Source organism: Ursus americanus, chromosome 28, assembly GCF_024610735.1.
Source record: "Ursus americanus isolate L20-20 chromosome 28, mUrsAme1.1.p, whole genome shotgun sequence".
NCBI classification, from domain to species: domain Eukaryota; kingdom Metazoa; phylum Chordata; class Mammalia; order Carnivora; family Ursidae; genus Ursus; species Ursus americanus.
The window spans coordinates 38,608,950-38,624,586 of record NC_142154.1 but is presented as its reverse complement, the minus strand read 5'-3'; the positions used below and the strand labels follow the sequence as shown (position 1 = coordinate 38,624,586).

General features: G+C 37.7%; 1 protein-coding gene and 1 long non-coding RNA gene across 14 annotated transcripts in view; one reads left to right on the top strand and one right to left on the bottom strand.

The window, feature by feature from the left end:
- Nucleotides 1-15,637, top strand: part of USP3 (ubiquitin specific peptidase 3) — a 144,847-nt gene that overhangs the window by 95,430 nt on the left and 33,780 nt on the right. For all 6 annotated transcript variants that reach the window (XM_045810795.2, XM_045810793.2, XM_045810794.2 and 3 more), the window contains 4 exons: nt 2,779-2,860; nt 4,289-4,371; nt 5,715-5,828; nt 8,687-8,800. In XM_045810795.2, coding sequence (XP_045666751.1) covers nt 2,779-2,860; nt 4,289-4,371; nt 5,715-5,828; nt 8,687-8,800 — 393 coding nt within the window. The remainder of the gene's footprint in view (nt 1-2,778; nt 2,861-4,288; nt 4,372-5,714; nt 5,829-8,686; nt 8,801-15,637) is intronic.
- Nucleotides 1-15,637, bottom strand: part of LOC123800869 (uncharacterized) — a 56,083-nt gene that overhangs the window by 11,030 nt on the left and 29,416 nt on the right. For 6 of the 8 annotated variants that reach the window (XR_015722165.1, XR_015722172.1, XR_015722168.1 and 3 more), the window contains one exon: nt 11,121-12,392. This is a non-coding gene — a long non-coding RNA (uncharacterized LOC123800869). The other 2 variants (XR_015722166.1, XR_015722170.1) reach the window with 2 other exon arrangements.

Here is a 15,637-nt window from a genome sequence, read left to right as displayed (position 1 = left end):
GTTTTATGAGGTCTTCTCAGAAGCACTAAAATTTATGCATTATTTTTAAGGGAAATTAGGTTTTATTATATTATTGTCTACTTTGCATCTATAGGATAACACAAGATCCCCGTTTCTTCTTTTCCTCTTTTGTTAGGGACTAGTGTCACTTGAAATTACAGTAGATTGTGAAATGCTTTGTCATCATTAAGAAATTTAAGTACTTATGTGAATAGAATTTCTTTTGCTATAGCCAGATAGGTTATTCAGATAAAACTCACTGAACCCAAAGTTGAAGCAATAAACAGAAATCCAAAAAGTGATGCCTTTGAAGCTGCAGTGGATGGAAGCACTGCCCTGGAATGACTGCTGACTGCAGTGAAGTTTGTGTAAATCACCCCTGATCGTCAGGTGCCATCTAATTTATTTTGACAGTTGATGTTAAAAACTATTGTGAGAACATACCAAAAAAGGAGGAGTTCTTAGCAAACTTAAAGGCAATAGAATATTTTTAAATCATATATTGAGAGGAAATAGCCTAAGTGCTTTGAGTGAAACACTGTCTAGTTTTCGTTAACCCAAGTCTTTATGCATGTCTTGTTGACTAAATAGATTATAAAGCTGATGAGGGAAGAAGGATGGATTTCTTTAAAATCTAAACTAGATAAAACACTTTGAATTAAAGTACTTTTTGGCTTGTTATCTTTTGGCTTCTCTCTTTTTTCAAAGTGCTTCTTCCCTTCTTGTAATCCGAAATAGAGCAGCAGAAGCCCTATCTAGGATTAGAGACAGAGGTATAGATACACAGACCCCAAATATTTTTGTCTGAAATTGTCATAATTAACAAGAGGAAGATTCCTACAATAATTATGTAATGTCACTCTTTAGTGTGGTGATGTCATTGTGAAGATCATAATTGACTTGATTTTTTATCACAGACATTGGGTAGCCACCAGAATATTTTTTCTGCCACTTATAGTTTTCTCTAAGAAAAGACCACCATCTCAATCCCAAATAAATATATCAGAACTAAGTCAAAGGGAAAAGAGGACATTCAAGAATGTGCATGCATTTATGTAGTTATCAGATCTTTTATTTCCATTGACCCCTTCATCAGGTAAACGTTGTCAGAGTTCCTTGTCTATACTCCGCTTGGTCCCACTGAAAAATCTACCTTGCAGTCCTCCACCTATGTTGAAAAACATGGCCTCGGTTCATTTTTCTGTTCTTCAAATGTGGGCTTTAGTGTGTAGTGGACACCGCAGTTTCAAAACTGTGATTGTATTTGTGTTTTACTTAACTTTAGACTATTCTGCATATCCTCTAGAAATGCACCATGCAAAAGAGCTTCCTGAAGTGAAGAGAGTGTTGTATAGTCTGCCCTGTCCTACATGGTAGCCCCTAGTCTTATGCAGAGCACTTGAAAAGTGGCTTGCATGACTGAGGAACTGAATTTTAAATTTTACGTAAGTTTAGTTAATTTAAATTTATATATCCACATGTAGTAAGTGGCTACCTTATTAGTGTGGATCTGGTGAATTCTGCCATTTTGAGAATTGCTGAGGGCAAAATTTTAATAACTTATATTTTAAAAAGCTGAATCCTTTATATAGGTTAAAACTGAAAGTTATCTGTTAGGCACTGTCGTGAAGTAGTGTGTGTGTACATATATATATAGTGCTTCTGATTCAACCCCTTTACGTACAGAAGTGTGAAGGAATAACTTGACACTAATATATGGAATCGGTCCCTTCTTACTTTGTAGTCACTGGTACTCTGAGAGGGGTATACCTACAGTTCTGAGGACATGTTGCCTAAGAATATTTTTAGTTTTGAAGTAACTAACTGCCACTAGATCTGATGCTCCAAAGATACTATAGCTCATGTGAAAATTAAATAATCATGCGTTTACTTTGGACCACCCTGGTACTTTTTCGAAGATGGAAAAGAATTGGCAGACTTTAAGTCTGTGTTGTTCAAATGTGGGCTTTAGTCTGTAGTGGGAACTACAGTTTTTGATAGTTTTTAACGTATTAATAGTAAAAAATGATAATTTTTACTTCTTTTAGATTAGGTCTCCTGATACATTATAATTTTAAAGTGACCCTTTGAAAGTTAGAATTATTTTCTGATAAAATTTAAGCAAAATATCTCTTTCATCAAGAAAAATTTTGAAATATTTTAATTCAGAATACCCATGCTAATTAGAATTTGTTTCAGAATATCCTTTGTAGCATAGCCGAATCAAATTAATTTATACGTATCTATGTGCCTATAATTTACTTTCCAGAAATTCAGATTATATCATAATCTGCTACAACAAATGAGCAAAACAGGATATCTTTATCAGAATTAAGAAAGAAGTAGCATAGCATTTGAGACTTAGTGTTAAATCTCAGAATAATCACATCAGATGAGGGTTTTCCTTTTGATGTGAGGAATGGGTCTTCTCATTTTTGAAGCTTCACATTCGATTAGGCAGATAGAGTGGTAGTGGAGAGGGATTGTCTCACTGACTACAGCTACCTGGCCAGCTTTTCGGAGCGGTGCCAGGTGGTAGATGCTTGCAGCCCACCTTGCTAGAGGAGTGGTGGGGATTGCCAAGGAAAGTGGAACTCCTCACTGACTTCGAATACTTGTGGCCCACAGTGGGCATAACAGGTCACTTCTTGGCTTTTCTAAGCAGCCAGGCAGGGCTCTATACCCCAGACACTTAGAACAGCGATGTTTTATTTTTTAACCTGCTGTCTAGAATGTTTGTGTTAATGTCTTTTTGGCTATCTGTTTGTGTTTTAATAGCTCAGCTTTCACAGCTGACAGGCATAGGAAAAGAAAACTTTTGGAAAACTCATCACTAAACAGCAAGCTATTAAAAGTAAATGTAAGTAATTAAGATATATACAAATCTAAGAATTGGTTGAGATCTAGTCACTGTTTTATTACAACTCTAACATTAATGTTGCTCCTTATAAACTTTCATAAATGTATGCCTTGGATTTGGGATATTTTACAAAATGTTTGCCACTTGTACTAACGATTCTTGATGTGACTAAATACTCCAGTGAGTCCATCTTTCAGTGCCTCCCTTCCATCAGGATTACTGCTGTGTTCCTGTGCCTTAGCAAGTGTTCGTTCTTAAAGCCTATCCATGTGTCTGATTACTCTGTTTTTAAGGATCCCAAAGATCTTTGCTTTCTTCTGTTAAAGGTTCTAGGTGCAAATTCTGTGGGTCTGAAGTTTTGATGAGTTTTATTTCTTAGGACTTCATTAATATAATTTCACCACGAAAGAATATGCTTCCTCATTCTGGTAACCATCTGTTCCCAGGTGTATGAGCCATTAATAAATTAATAAAATTTAAAGATCACTGAATAGTTTTAAATACATCAGTAATTTTGCCCTGCATGTGCCTTTCTGCTGGCATGCTAGTTACATTTAGACATGCACTTACTTAATGAGAGTGTTAGGATTTTGTGAAAGAGAGCTGAAGTGCTCTCTGGCCATCCGTCTGAGTTATGGGGAGAGATGCTTTGGGTTACATTGGTAGATTCATTCCCTAGGTATAGTATTCAGATGTTACGGTGCATTTGTAGAGCTAATTAGAAAATCAAGCCTTGGTCTTCAAGGGAAATTCAGGTAGTTTTTAAAGATTGATATCCCATTGCTAGGAAAATATGTGTTGGTCATTTATGCATGGCTTAGAGTTAAAGGTTTGGGGATGAATATTTCAGGTATATATATTTATATTTTTTCAATTTGTAGTGTTTTTTATTTTTCAAAGATTTTGTTTATTTATTAGAGAGAGAGCGCACAAGCAGGGGGAACAGCAGACAGAGGGAGAGGGAGAAGCAGGCTTACCAAGCAGGGAGCCCAACATGAGGCTTGATCCCAGGACCCTGGGATCATGACCTGAGCCGAAGGCAGACATAGGACTGAGTCACCCAGGCACCCCAACAATCTGTAGTAGTTTTAATAAAATCTTATGAAAGCATTGTCTTAAATTTCATTTATTTTAAGGATCTTCCTGGGTTTTGAATTGTGTATTCCCTGGTTTTCATTAATGCTGATTTCCTCATAAGCTTCCATGAGGTACTGTCTTGTAGGACAGTCCCAGAATCAGAAACAGGCTTCTAAAAATATCTGGGCACTTACACAGAAAGTAGAATGAGAGTTTGAAATATTCATTGGACAAGAAAGGATCAATTCCGAATTGGCTTAATGCTAGAGTTCAAATATAGGCCTTTGTTTTGATGTCTGAAACATCCTTCTCTTGGTATTACTGATGGCCTTTTCTTGTCCCATTTTGCAGGGTAGCACCACCGCCATCTGTGCCACAGGCCTCCGGAATTTGGGGAACACATGTTTCATGAATGCCATCCTTCAGTCACTCAGGTACTGTTAAAGTCAGAGCTTAAGATGCTACTGTTAGTTTCTAGTGAAATGGTTAGGAGGAAAGGCTCTGGGTTCATGTTCTGTCTCTGCCACTAACTCTGGTCAAGTTCCCTGTGCCTTAGTTTCCTCATCAGTAAAATTAGGGATAATAGTTCTGCCTCATAGGATGGTTGGGAAGATTAAATAATTGCTATAAAGGGCTTAGAACAGTGCCTAGCAGTAAATAATTGTTAGTTGTTATTATTTATCTCCTATTGCTTCTTGAATAAACTAGAGCAGAGGTCAGCAAACTTCTTCATTAAATGGCCACACAGTAAGTATTTTAGTCTCTGCATACCCCACACAGTCTGTCTCCTGTCTTCTCCTCCTCCCCTGCCCTCCACCTCTACCCTTTTTAAACAACTCTAGAAATGTAGAAACTGACTGGCCCAGGACCAGATTTGGTCTGTGGGCTGTAGTATGCAGACCCCTGGACTACAGGGAACTTTGTTCAGAGAATTTAATCTAATCATCAGTTAAGTCTTAAATATGGTCATAAGATTGGGTGTTAAGAAGATCTTTGAAATGTAAGATAAGTAGTAAGTATAAAATACCCAACGAGGCTGACCTCAGTTATGTAGAAGAAACTATTTTGAAAGTCATGTACTTGTAGATTTTAATGTGGCATCAAAGGCCAGAATAAATTCTCTTCCCAAGGCCACCTTGCAAATAAGGAGCAGAAGTCATGCTTGATCCCTCCTTGAAGGTACCACCTCTTGGTTATCTACTCTTGTTCAAATAAGAAATTCAAGTCACTCCTGAACTCTCCTTATTACTCTGTACTGTGTATCTAAACAGTATGGTTGGTTTCATGGTTTGTTTTTATTTGAGGAAATTATTGAATACCTGGAAACAGGCACTGTAAAAAGAAAGAAATGGTGACAACCTTTGGGGGAGGGGAATTGAGGATTTTAAAAAAGATTTTTTTTTTTTAAGTTTTATTTATTTAAGTAATCTCTGCACCCAATGTGGGCCTTGAACTCACAACCTCAAGATTAAGAGTCATATGCTCTTCCAACTGAGCCAGCTGGGTGCCCCAGAATTCAGGATTTTTTGAACAGATTTTGCTTTAAGCTCTTTGTTCATTTTTACAAAGTCATCTGTTAATACTGTTTTCTTAGAGTAAATGAGGAAACTTAATGAGGAAACTCAAAGCAATCTCTTGAGAAATTGAAAGATCACATTTTAAAAATTCACATGTAGGTTTTATAGAACTTTTTTTATAGTCCTAGTAAATTCTTTTCTTTTTTCTTTTCTTTTTTTTTTTTTTTTTTAATAATTTTCTTCCTTTCCTTTTAAAATAGTAACATTGAGCAGTTTTGCTGTTATTTCAAAGAACTGCCCGCTGTGGAGCTAAGGAATGGGAAAACAGCAGGAAGGCGAACATACCACACCAGGAGCCAAGGGGATAACAATGTGTGAGTTCTAAGAATATATCCTTTCTGGCTTTGAGCTACAAAACAAGTGACTCTTACTGGTGATTTCCATTGCATTATATCAGTTAATAGGCATGTGCATTTTAAAACACTCTTCTTCTAAAACCTGGGTTTAACTGTCTGGCTGATGATCTTAATAATTGTTGGAATTCTTTTTATTTCTATTTACCTAATAGGATAAATTTAGCTCTCTATGTATCAAGTCTTTGTGGATTTGAGCTCTAAAATTGACATCTGTATATGAAACAGTTCTAGGTGTAGACCAGCATGAGTATCTTTAGTCTTTTTTAGTTTATTTGTCTTCTAGTGTTAGATAAATCTGTTTTGGATAATAAAATTAATTTGTAGTCATCAAATTAATTATGGGGCATTGTAGCCAATTTTTAGTTGATATGGAGAGGGAAAAATTGACAAATGATTATGGAGAACCAATATGTATGCAAATTCAGTGCAGTCGTGCTCCACTGGGTGTTCAGAAGATCTGTATTATGATTGTAATGGGCAGATTTTTTTCATGTTTTAACATTACTAAAATAAGGCTCTGATTTATAATTTGTGTATGTATTTATGTGTGTGTGTGTATTTTTTTTTTTTTTTAAATAGAGCACACATATGCACAAGCTGGGGCGGGGAGGGGCAGAGGGAAAGAGAGAATCCCAAGTAGGCTCTGTGCCCAGCGTAGAACCTGACATGGGGCTCGATCTCATGACCCTAAGATCATGACTGAAACTAAGAGTCAGATGCTTAATCAACTGATCCAGGCGCCCCTAATTGGTATATATTTTAATGTAATGTTCTTTCTGCCTGCCTGTCCCCGCTCCCATACACCCCATCCCCACACATTCTGAAAAGCCATTTTATAATCTGACATGGTTCTGTCTAAGTGACTGAGGGAGATTAGGATAGAACATGTTAGAATAGCGTGCAGTATGGATAGAGCCAAAATACCAGGGAACTTTAAAGCCAGGCATTGGAGGAGGGCTGGAATCATACCACGACAATTGGTATCTTGGGAGTTTGCCGTAGTAGCAGCGTATAGGATGGACTGAAAAATGTCTGCATTCAAGGAGACGTAACACTTTGTAGTAGTTGGGTTGGAGGAGATAGCAGTAAATAAGGAAGAAGAAAACACATTTTCACAAAAGTTAAGAGAAGAATTAGTAGTACTTGATGCATTTAGTGTCATTTAGGGTTTACTTACAAACTGCAGAAATTGGCTCTGGCCATTTTAGGCAGAAAGAGAACTGAATGAAGATCTGTTGGTAAGCTGTTACTGGACGGGTGGAAAACCAGGTCTGGAATATAGATATTCAGGACCGTAGCCACTATGACCCCGTGGAGCTCTATCCCATAAGGATATCACTGCTTCTGTATTATCACTGACCGTAACAGCACACTGCCCACTGTGACACCGCAGTTCCTGTTACCAGCACCGTTGGGTTGGTGCGGGTGAATGCTGCTGTTGCTGCTGCCCCTGCACTCCAGACGATGCTCTTTGTCTCCAGAAAGGACTTGGCACTGCCCCAGCTTGGCATCACTAACTTCTGCTTCAGACAGGCAGAACCCAGGGCACGTATCTCAGCCCTGGCCGCAAGGGGGTTTGAGAACAAGTATCTGGCCTTTTCAACTTCCATAGTAGGAGGCAGTCTCTTACCAAGACTCTAAAGGTGGGGAATTCCTCAAATACAGGGAGAGGGTTCAGGTACTAGGAGGTAAAAAATATGATTTGTATCTCAGGGGCCTACTGGATGACAGGGATTGAACAAGAAGTTATTGAGGTATCCATGAGTATGGTAGTTGTATTGAGAGATACAGATACTAAAGTTATTTGGAGATGTTTCAGTTTAGCTGGTTATTGGAGGGATTTCATTCTAGCTACATGCATAGAAAAACAAAATTAACAGTGACTTAAATTCCATTGTTTATTTTCTCATGTAAAATCTGGAGATTATCCATCTAGGGCTGTTTGCCACAATCATCAGGCTCCTTCTAGCTTTCTATTCCACCAACCCTAGTGTAGGGCTGTCATCCACATTGTTCAGAGTGGTGCTGGACTACCACCATTTCGTCCTTCCAGCTAGAAGGAAGAAGGAAGGGGTTAATGAGGACTACTTTCTCTTTAAGGCAGTTTCTCAGAAGTTGAACACAAAGTTTTTTATTCCAGGAGTTCTTGTGCCAAGGAAAAATTGGAAGTTCTGTTCCTATGAGAGAAGAGGAGAATGGGTATTGGGGGATAGTAGAGAGAGTATAGAGAGCGGCTGTAGTACGCATTGAGTTTGAAGTGACAAGAGGACATCCAGGAGAAAATTCCTCTTGGAAACTGGAGAAACCTGACTAAAAGTGGTCATGAGAAAATCTGGCTTTCATATTTGAATTTGGGAGTCCTGGTATAGAGTTGAGTTGAAGCTTTGCGGCCAAGTGAACTGTCTGAGGCAGAGATGAGCAGATGGTCACACACTGAGGTCTGGGAAGTGTTCTTTGTGAGGGGCAAGAAGGAAAAGTGCAGGAAATGGAGAAAGAGATTCCGTTACTTGTTTTAAGTTTTTAAAAAATGTACATTTTAAAGTAATTTGGTTTGTAACTTACCTATTGCTTTATTGTACAAGTATGGCATTACTTTGGCACAAAGTTCACCATATGTTCAAAAACTAGTTTTGTGATTACTGCAATTTATGTGGGTTTTTGAAATGCTGTTACTTAACTGTCAGAATTAGTTTAGAAGAAACCAAATCCTTTTTATGTTTTCACTTTTTATTATGAATTTTTGACAATTGGACATTATGCATTGAAACAGTAGCCTGTCACTAATGCAAGGGGTATCATCCCTTCTTCTTTTCCAGGTCATTGGTGGAAGAGTTTAGAAAGACACTCTGTGCTTTATGGCAAGGTAGCCAGACTGCATTTAGCCCAGAATCCTTATTTTATGTTGTTTGGAAGATTATGCCAAATTTTAGGTAAGTATTACTTAATGAAGGATATTTAAAATATTAATATTAGTCTTTCTGCTGTTCCTGGAATAATTTCCTATGAAGTGGTGGTATTCTAAATAATAAAGACTGGTTTTATTTTATTTTTTAATTTTAATTTTTTTTAAAGCAGGGGTGGGGGAGGAGGCCTTGGGGGAGGGGCAGAGAGAGAATCTTAAGCAGGCTCCACCCCCAGCGCAGAGTCTGATGTGGGGCTCCATCCCATGACCCTAAGATCATGACCTCAGCTGAAATCAAGAGTCAGATGCTTAGCCAACTCAGTTACCCAGGTGCCCCTTGTTTTGTTTTTAAAGAGAACAGCAGTTGGATCGTTTGACTAGACAAATGTGTGTGTTTAAATAATATATAGACATTAAAAATGCCTTTAACAAACAGGATATTTTGTTCTAAAAACAAAGTAATATAAATCATTTATGTGCCTTTATAAATAATTTAGGAAAACCTACTGGACAAAATTCCATTGATTCTTTCAAAATCTTATGAAGATTAATTATAATCATATACCATCTTGTTATTTCAACTAAAAAAAAAAATCCAAATGTAATCTGTAGAAATCCGTGGTCTGAAATTCACTGTTCTGGGCTGGGTTCTGAAGTGAAGTCCATTGGGATTCAGTTTGCAAAAGGTAGCTGGGCCACGTCCTGATGTGGCTGTAGAGTCACTGTGTTTTCCTTGCTCTTTCTCTAGCATCACTTGAGGAGGGGAACAGCCTTGCTGTCAGAGGAATCTGCCTCTTCTCCTAGGTTAGTCCTCTCTGTAGGGATGCAGGTAACAGCAGATTTGAGGCACTGCAGGTGTTTGACAACAGCCTCTGCTACCTTCTGCTGATTTTGTCCTGAAGCAGGTCTGTGCTCTCGCTAGTCAGCATTTTGGCACCTAATGTACCTCTCTCTCCTTTTGAAAAAAACAAAAACACCCAGCATGCTGTATGTAGTAAGACTTAGTAGTTTTCTTGCTCTGTTGCCTAATAGTGGTTTAGATATAGTAGTAATACAGAAAAATATTAAAAGGTATATGACCTCAAAGAACTGGCATTTGTTGCCTTCCTCGAGAAGTCTAACCTTGAGGATCTGATGTGATTTACTGTTGTTGCCCCTGGTCTTTGTTTTGAAGGGAACCTCTTTTATATATCGTGACATTTAAATCTCCTCTCAGAAGAGAGTAATTTTGTAAGGATTTTAAAGTTTCTTGACTCTAGGAAAGGTGGAAATGACTGCTGAGTTATCACTAACCAGCTTTGGACTTAATATAGCATTTCTTTTTTTATAATTTTTTTTAAAGATTTTATTTATTTATTTGACAGAGATAGAGACAGACAGCGAGAGAGGGAACACAAGCAGGGGGAGTGGGAGAGGAAGAAGCAGGCTCACAGCGGAGGAGCCTGATGTGGGGCTTGATCCCAGAACGCTGGGATCACGCCCTGAGCCGAAGGCAGACGCTTAACGACTGCGCCACCCAGGCGCCCCTTAATATAGTATTTCTAATATAGTCTCCTAGTTAGACTCTAGATAGGGACTTAGTCTTTGTGTTTTATTATTATATAAAATTCGTTTCCATTTATTGAATGCTATGTGCCTAGCACTTCAGGCCTTTTATATCTGATCTTTGTGAAAAAACACAACCACAAAATTCCCATCAAGGTAGGAAGTGTTAGCTCCGTTTTAAAAAAAGACAAAACTGGGACAGAGGAGGAACTTTTTCAACCTTACACGTCTAGTAGGTGTTAGGGTCAGAGTTAGAATTGGTACAGGATGTGTCAGCAGCCATCAGTCCACATGCCTGAGTGTAGCCCACCGACTAACTTTATACTGTTCTGCTTGGTTCCCAGGGTGACTCAGGTCCTTTATTCTTAAGTGGGAGTTTAGAAACTGTTTGAAACTTCTATTCAATAGAGTTCTACTTTTCCTCAAAATCTGCCCACATCTCTGCCCTTTATATGAAGTTTCTATAGCCCAACTGTGAGCACGATGTAATTTTTAGCTGCTTAATTTTGCACATTCTGTATCCTTAGCAGTGAAAGGAAGACTCTTGGAGAAGGTGACCAAGTTGAGGAGTTTCTGGAGTGATTCCTAATTCACATGAACTCTTAGATTCCTTAGTGACTGATGGGAGTAGAATGCCTGTGTATTCTTAGCAGGGCTTTCTCTCAGTTCCACAGTAATTGAGGTCATTCCCCATTTTCTTGTAATCGACGGATTATTTTCTCTTGGTTAGATCTAGATCTTGAGATTATATCAAGGATAAAGCTTAAGTGTAAGGTCACTGCACAACAACCAGGGGTGAGGCAGGGAGATGTGGGGCTTTCTTCCTATAGCTGTTCCTCCTATTAGGTATGCAGGGTAAAGTTCCTATAACATGGCCTGTGTGAAAGTGCACTGAGTCTTGAACTATGTTTCTGTTACATTTATGATCACAAAATAAAATTTTAAAAGGGGTTAGGAAGCCCGTTTTCCTTGATTAACCTATGACAAAGTCTAGGGAGTTTAATCCCTTGGAATGAAATATGAGGACTCTGAAAACACACATGCATGTGGAAGTAGGAACAACTTTATTCATTAAGTAATGCAAACAAATATATACATATACATACCGTAAGTGTAATAACAGCTTTGGGGTATAGAAACCACGAAAACTATTCTTTCTTTTTTCCCCACTCAAACCAAAAGCCAGTTACCCGGAGGTAAACTTTTGCCAAAGTTTGACCTTTCCAACAGGCGTATCTACTTACCACACTTCTTACGGCTTCCTAGTACGCCCTGCTTTTCCTGTCCTTTTCCTTTTCAGGAAAGTAACTTAAAGTTTGTGGTTTTTTTAAAGGTTTTATTTATTTATTTGAGAGCGAGAGCATGCACTAGCAAGCAGAGGGGCAGAGGGAGAGGGGGGGAATCTCAAGCAGACTCCACACTGCACTTGGCGCCCTATGTGGGGACTGATCCCAGGACCCTGAGATCATGACTTGAGCCAAAACCAAGAATCAGATGCTTCACCGACTGAGCCACCCAGGTGCCACTAAGTTTATGTTTTTTAAATAGGTAAAATACGAATGACTGAGAATTTCAAAAGGTAAAGAAAGGATATACAGTGGAAGTTTTTTCTTTTACTTTATTTCCCAGCCATGCATTTTGCTTTCTAGAAGCAGCCATATTTACTAGATTTTTGTGTATCCTTTTGTTGATATTCTGTGTATATATTTATATATGTGTGTGTGTATAATTTTTAACATAAGTGGTAACATACTTTTTTTCCTACTTTGAGGTAATTCATACTAGTATCTAAAGAACTTTCTCCTTTCATTTTATGGCTGCGTAATATACTTTATGGTTGTATCATAAATTATGTATAGTCCCCTATCAGTGGTTTTATAGGTTGTTCCATACCTTTTGCTGTTCCAGACAGTGCTGCAGCGGAGAGTCTCATACATGCATATGCCCGGCTCTCAGAGAGCAATTGCTAGATCAAACATACGTGCTTCGGGGAGCCTGGCTGGATCAGTTGGTAGAGCATGAGACTCTTGATTTCAGGTACAGGAGTTTGAGCCCCACGTTGGGCATGGAGATTACTTTAAAAAAAAAAAAAAAGATATTTGCTTTTAATTTTGATAGTCTTTTCTGCTGGCCCTTTTTTTTACTCTTAGCCTTTCTTAAGATGATTTTGTCTTACTGTCTCTGTATCTTTGTCATGTTTGTCCTATGGGATTTGCCTTGACCTCTGTCTCCTTCTTTAAGGTCCAACTTAACGCTAACTCTCTAGGAAAATCTCTTGATAATTCACATTGGGTCATGGTATTTATTCCCTTGCTTCTCGTATCATATATGTGCTATTTCTACTTCCACATAAACTTGATTTAATGTATTTGCCTTAACTTCCCAAGGAGTTTTCTTTAGTTTTGTTTTTATCAGTTCTTGTTGTAATTAATCTTTAAAAACGATGGGTGAATAAATGACTAAAACCTTCTTATTTCTACTAGCTATTCTACTTGGCTTTGTAGAAAACAAAAGATTATTGTGGACAACAAATGGGTCTCTGCATGTGATATCTTAATGATTTTTCTAGTTATGCTGTTGATATTTTATAATTAAGTATTCTTCTGTCTAGGAAGTTTGCTGTTGTATGTTTTTTGTGTGCTTGTAAACAAAAACAGTTATTTGTGTCAGTTTTCATTTTCTGGTGTTTTTGTGTTGGAGAAACTCAGCCATGGTTGGTGCCACAAAATGGAGAGGAATAGCTAAATTTAATTGATTTTGGTCTTATACACAAGTTGGACAAAGCAACAACTTAGAATTCTTTTGTGAATGTTAGAGATATTTTATTTTTTGGGGCACCTGGGTGGCACAGCGGTTAAGCGTCTGCCTTCGGCTCAGGGCGTGATCCCGGCGTTATGGGATCGAGCCCCACGTCAGGCTCCTCCGCTATGAGCCTGCTTCTTCCTCTCCCACTCCCCCTGCTTGTGTTCCCTCTCTCGCTGGCTGTCTCTATCTCTGTCAAATAAATAAATAAAATCTTTAAAAAAAAAAAAGATATTTTTTTCTTGACAATATTTTAAAAATAAGAACAGAGCCTAAAATTATAGTATGTCCTAGGTATTTTAGAAGTTTGTTCTAAAATGATGGAATTTGATTCTGTATAGGCATATCCTGTTCCTGATTGGCCTTTCCATCTTATATATTATGTACCAGAATGCAGAGAACAGTCAGTAACGCACAGGTGTATGTCACAGTTACGTGTGTTGGCATCATACAAGTACTTGCGTGTGCCTGTGTTCTGTGGTATCTGTTTCATTATTTGAAATGTCTGCTTTTCTCACGTAAGCACAGGTACAAATTAACATTTTCTGTCATCATTCTTTATTGGGACATTTCTTTGTAAGATTTGCTAAATATGGTTTGTTTCCTTGCGCCAAAAATTGTGAAGAAACACTTGCCCCTCTGTTTCTACACATTGTGCTTCAGCAGTGCCCCTCTTTCTTGGCCCCTTCGTTCAGAAGGGGTTCTTCATGATCTTTTGGGCTTTTATATTCGCATTGTGCTCTCCAACCATTATTTCTCACAGCATCTTTATGACACAGAGTTTCTGTAAACATTAAGGAGGAGGTAATCTCTTTACCCAAGGGTAGGAACAAGTTAAGATAAGGAACAGTATTAAAATTGGAACCACTGTTATTTCCCTGTCTTCTTTTCTCTCTTAATTCCGGTCTGTCACAGAGATACCAGTTGGTTCTTTATAAATCCATTTCCTCACTATTTCACTAGCACTTGTTTGGATGATATCACTGAGATAATTTGTATACAAAACATAAACATTGAACCTAAATGTGAGGAGTGTTTCCTTTTACATGATTACCAAGGAAGAGACCTAAGTTGACTACTAGTGAAATTTTGAAGCTCTGGATTGTATAATTGGGAAATAATTGAAAAGATAACTGAAGTTTGCTGAATTTAACTTACTAAATAGTATTTTTTAAAAGATTTTCAGATAAGTCAGTGAAACTATTACTTAAGTGTTTAAAAATAGAGTTGTAAATGTGTTTAGTCAGAATCAGAAAAGTTTCCTAGTCTGAGAAGAAGCTGACTTTGTGTTTTTTGGTAAAGATCACAAATTGAAACAGAAGCATACCTTTTTAAAACAGCTGAGTGTTCCATGATCTCATGTAAGTAAAAAATATATATATTTCTAATGGTAAAGGAAACTTGGAAAATTAATGTGTTTTGCTATAAGAAAAGAGAAAAGAATCGTGTGGTTGGAAACTTTCATGAATGTACATCAGGCAGATTGTTTTTTAAAAAGGGATGGATATGTGTTTGCTGAAAGTGCAAATCAACATAACTACAGTACTGGTTTCATGATCCATTTTAGAAAAATGATTAGATACTAGTTTATTTTGGTGAGAGAATAAAACTATTTTTATATGTGATAGAATTTCAGATATGACCTAAGATACTAATCTCACCTTTGAGTCATAAAAAAAATTGATGTTGTGATGAAAAAGTTTAAAGCACCTCTGTAGATATGTAAAGGAATTATCAACTTTGAAAACTTTTGACTGAATTTTAACTTTTTATAGGAGTCTTAGAAGAACTACTTGAACATATATTGATACTCAGTTGTTAAATCGTTCAGAAAAAGTTACAGTGAAATGCTAAAGTGACTTAAGTTCCATTGGTTAGGTAGATGGTTTTCATAATTTATGACTTCCACGAGAAATTTTAGGGAAAGGGGAGAAATGTATATTGAGGGAACCTATGGTTCAAAGGCATCTAAGGAACCATTGCCTAGAAGAGTGGTGGAAATTTTGATTCAAGACCAAGCCAGAAAAAGTGATTTAAAAGATAAAGCGAACCTTCCATGTTGGCAGAATGTAGGCAGAAATCTTTTCTATCCATAGTTTTATAAAGTACTTTATGTATATATATTATTGCTTGATTTATTTTATCTATATAAACCTCTGTAACCTTCAGGTGTACCAACTTCATTTTCTGTCAGCCTTCATTGCTGTTCACTTGTCCTGGCCTGTATTAGTGTAAGAATTCCATACAGGGGTGCCCGGTGGCTCAGTCAGTTAAGCGTCTGACTCTTGATTGCAGCTCAGGTCATGGTCTCAGGATCTTGAGATCGAGCCCCGAGTCGGGCTCTGTGCTGGGCATGGAGCCTGCTTAAGAGTCTCTCTCTCTGTCCCTTTCCCTATCCCCCCCCCCTTGGTGCTCTCTCTCTCAAAAAAAATTTCTCTATCATCTCCTGTCTGGATGTAGTATAAGAAATAAGAATATGTTGGGCGCCTGGGTAGCGCAGTCGTTAAAGCGTCTGCCT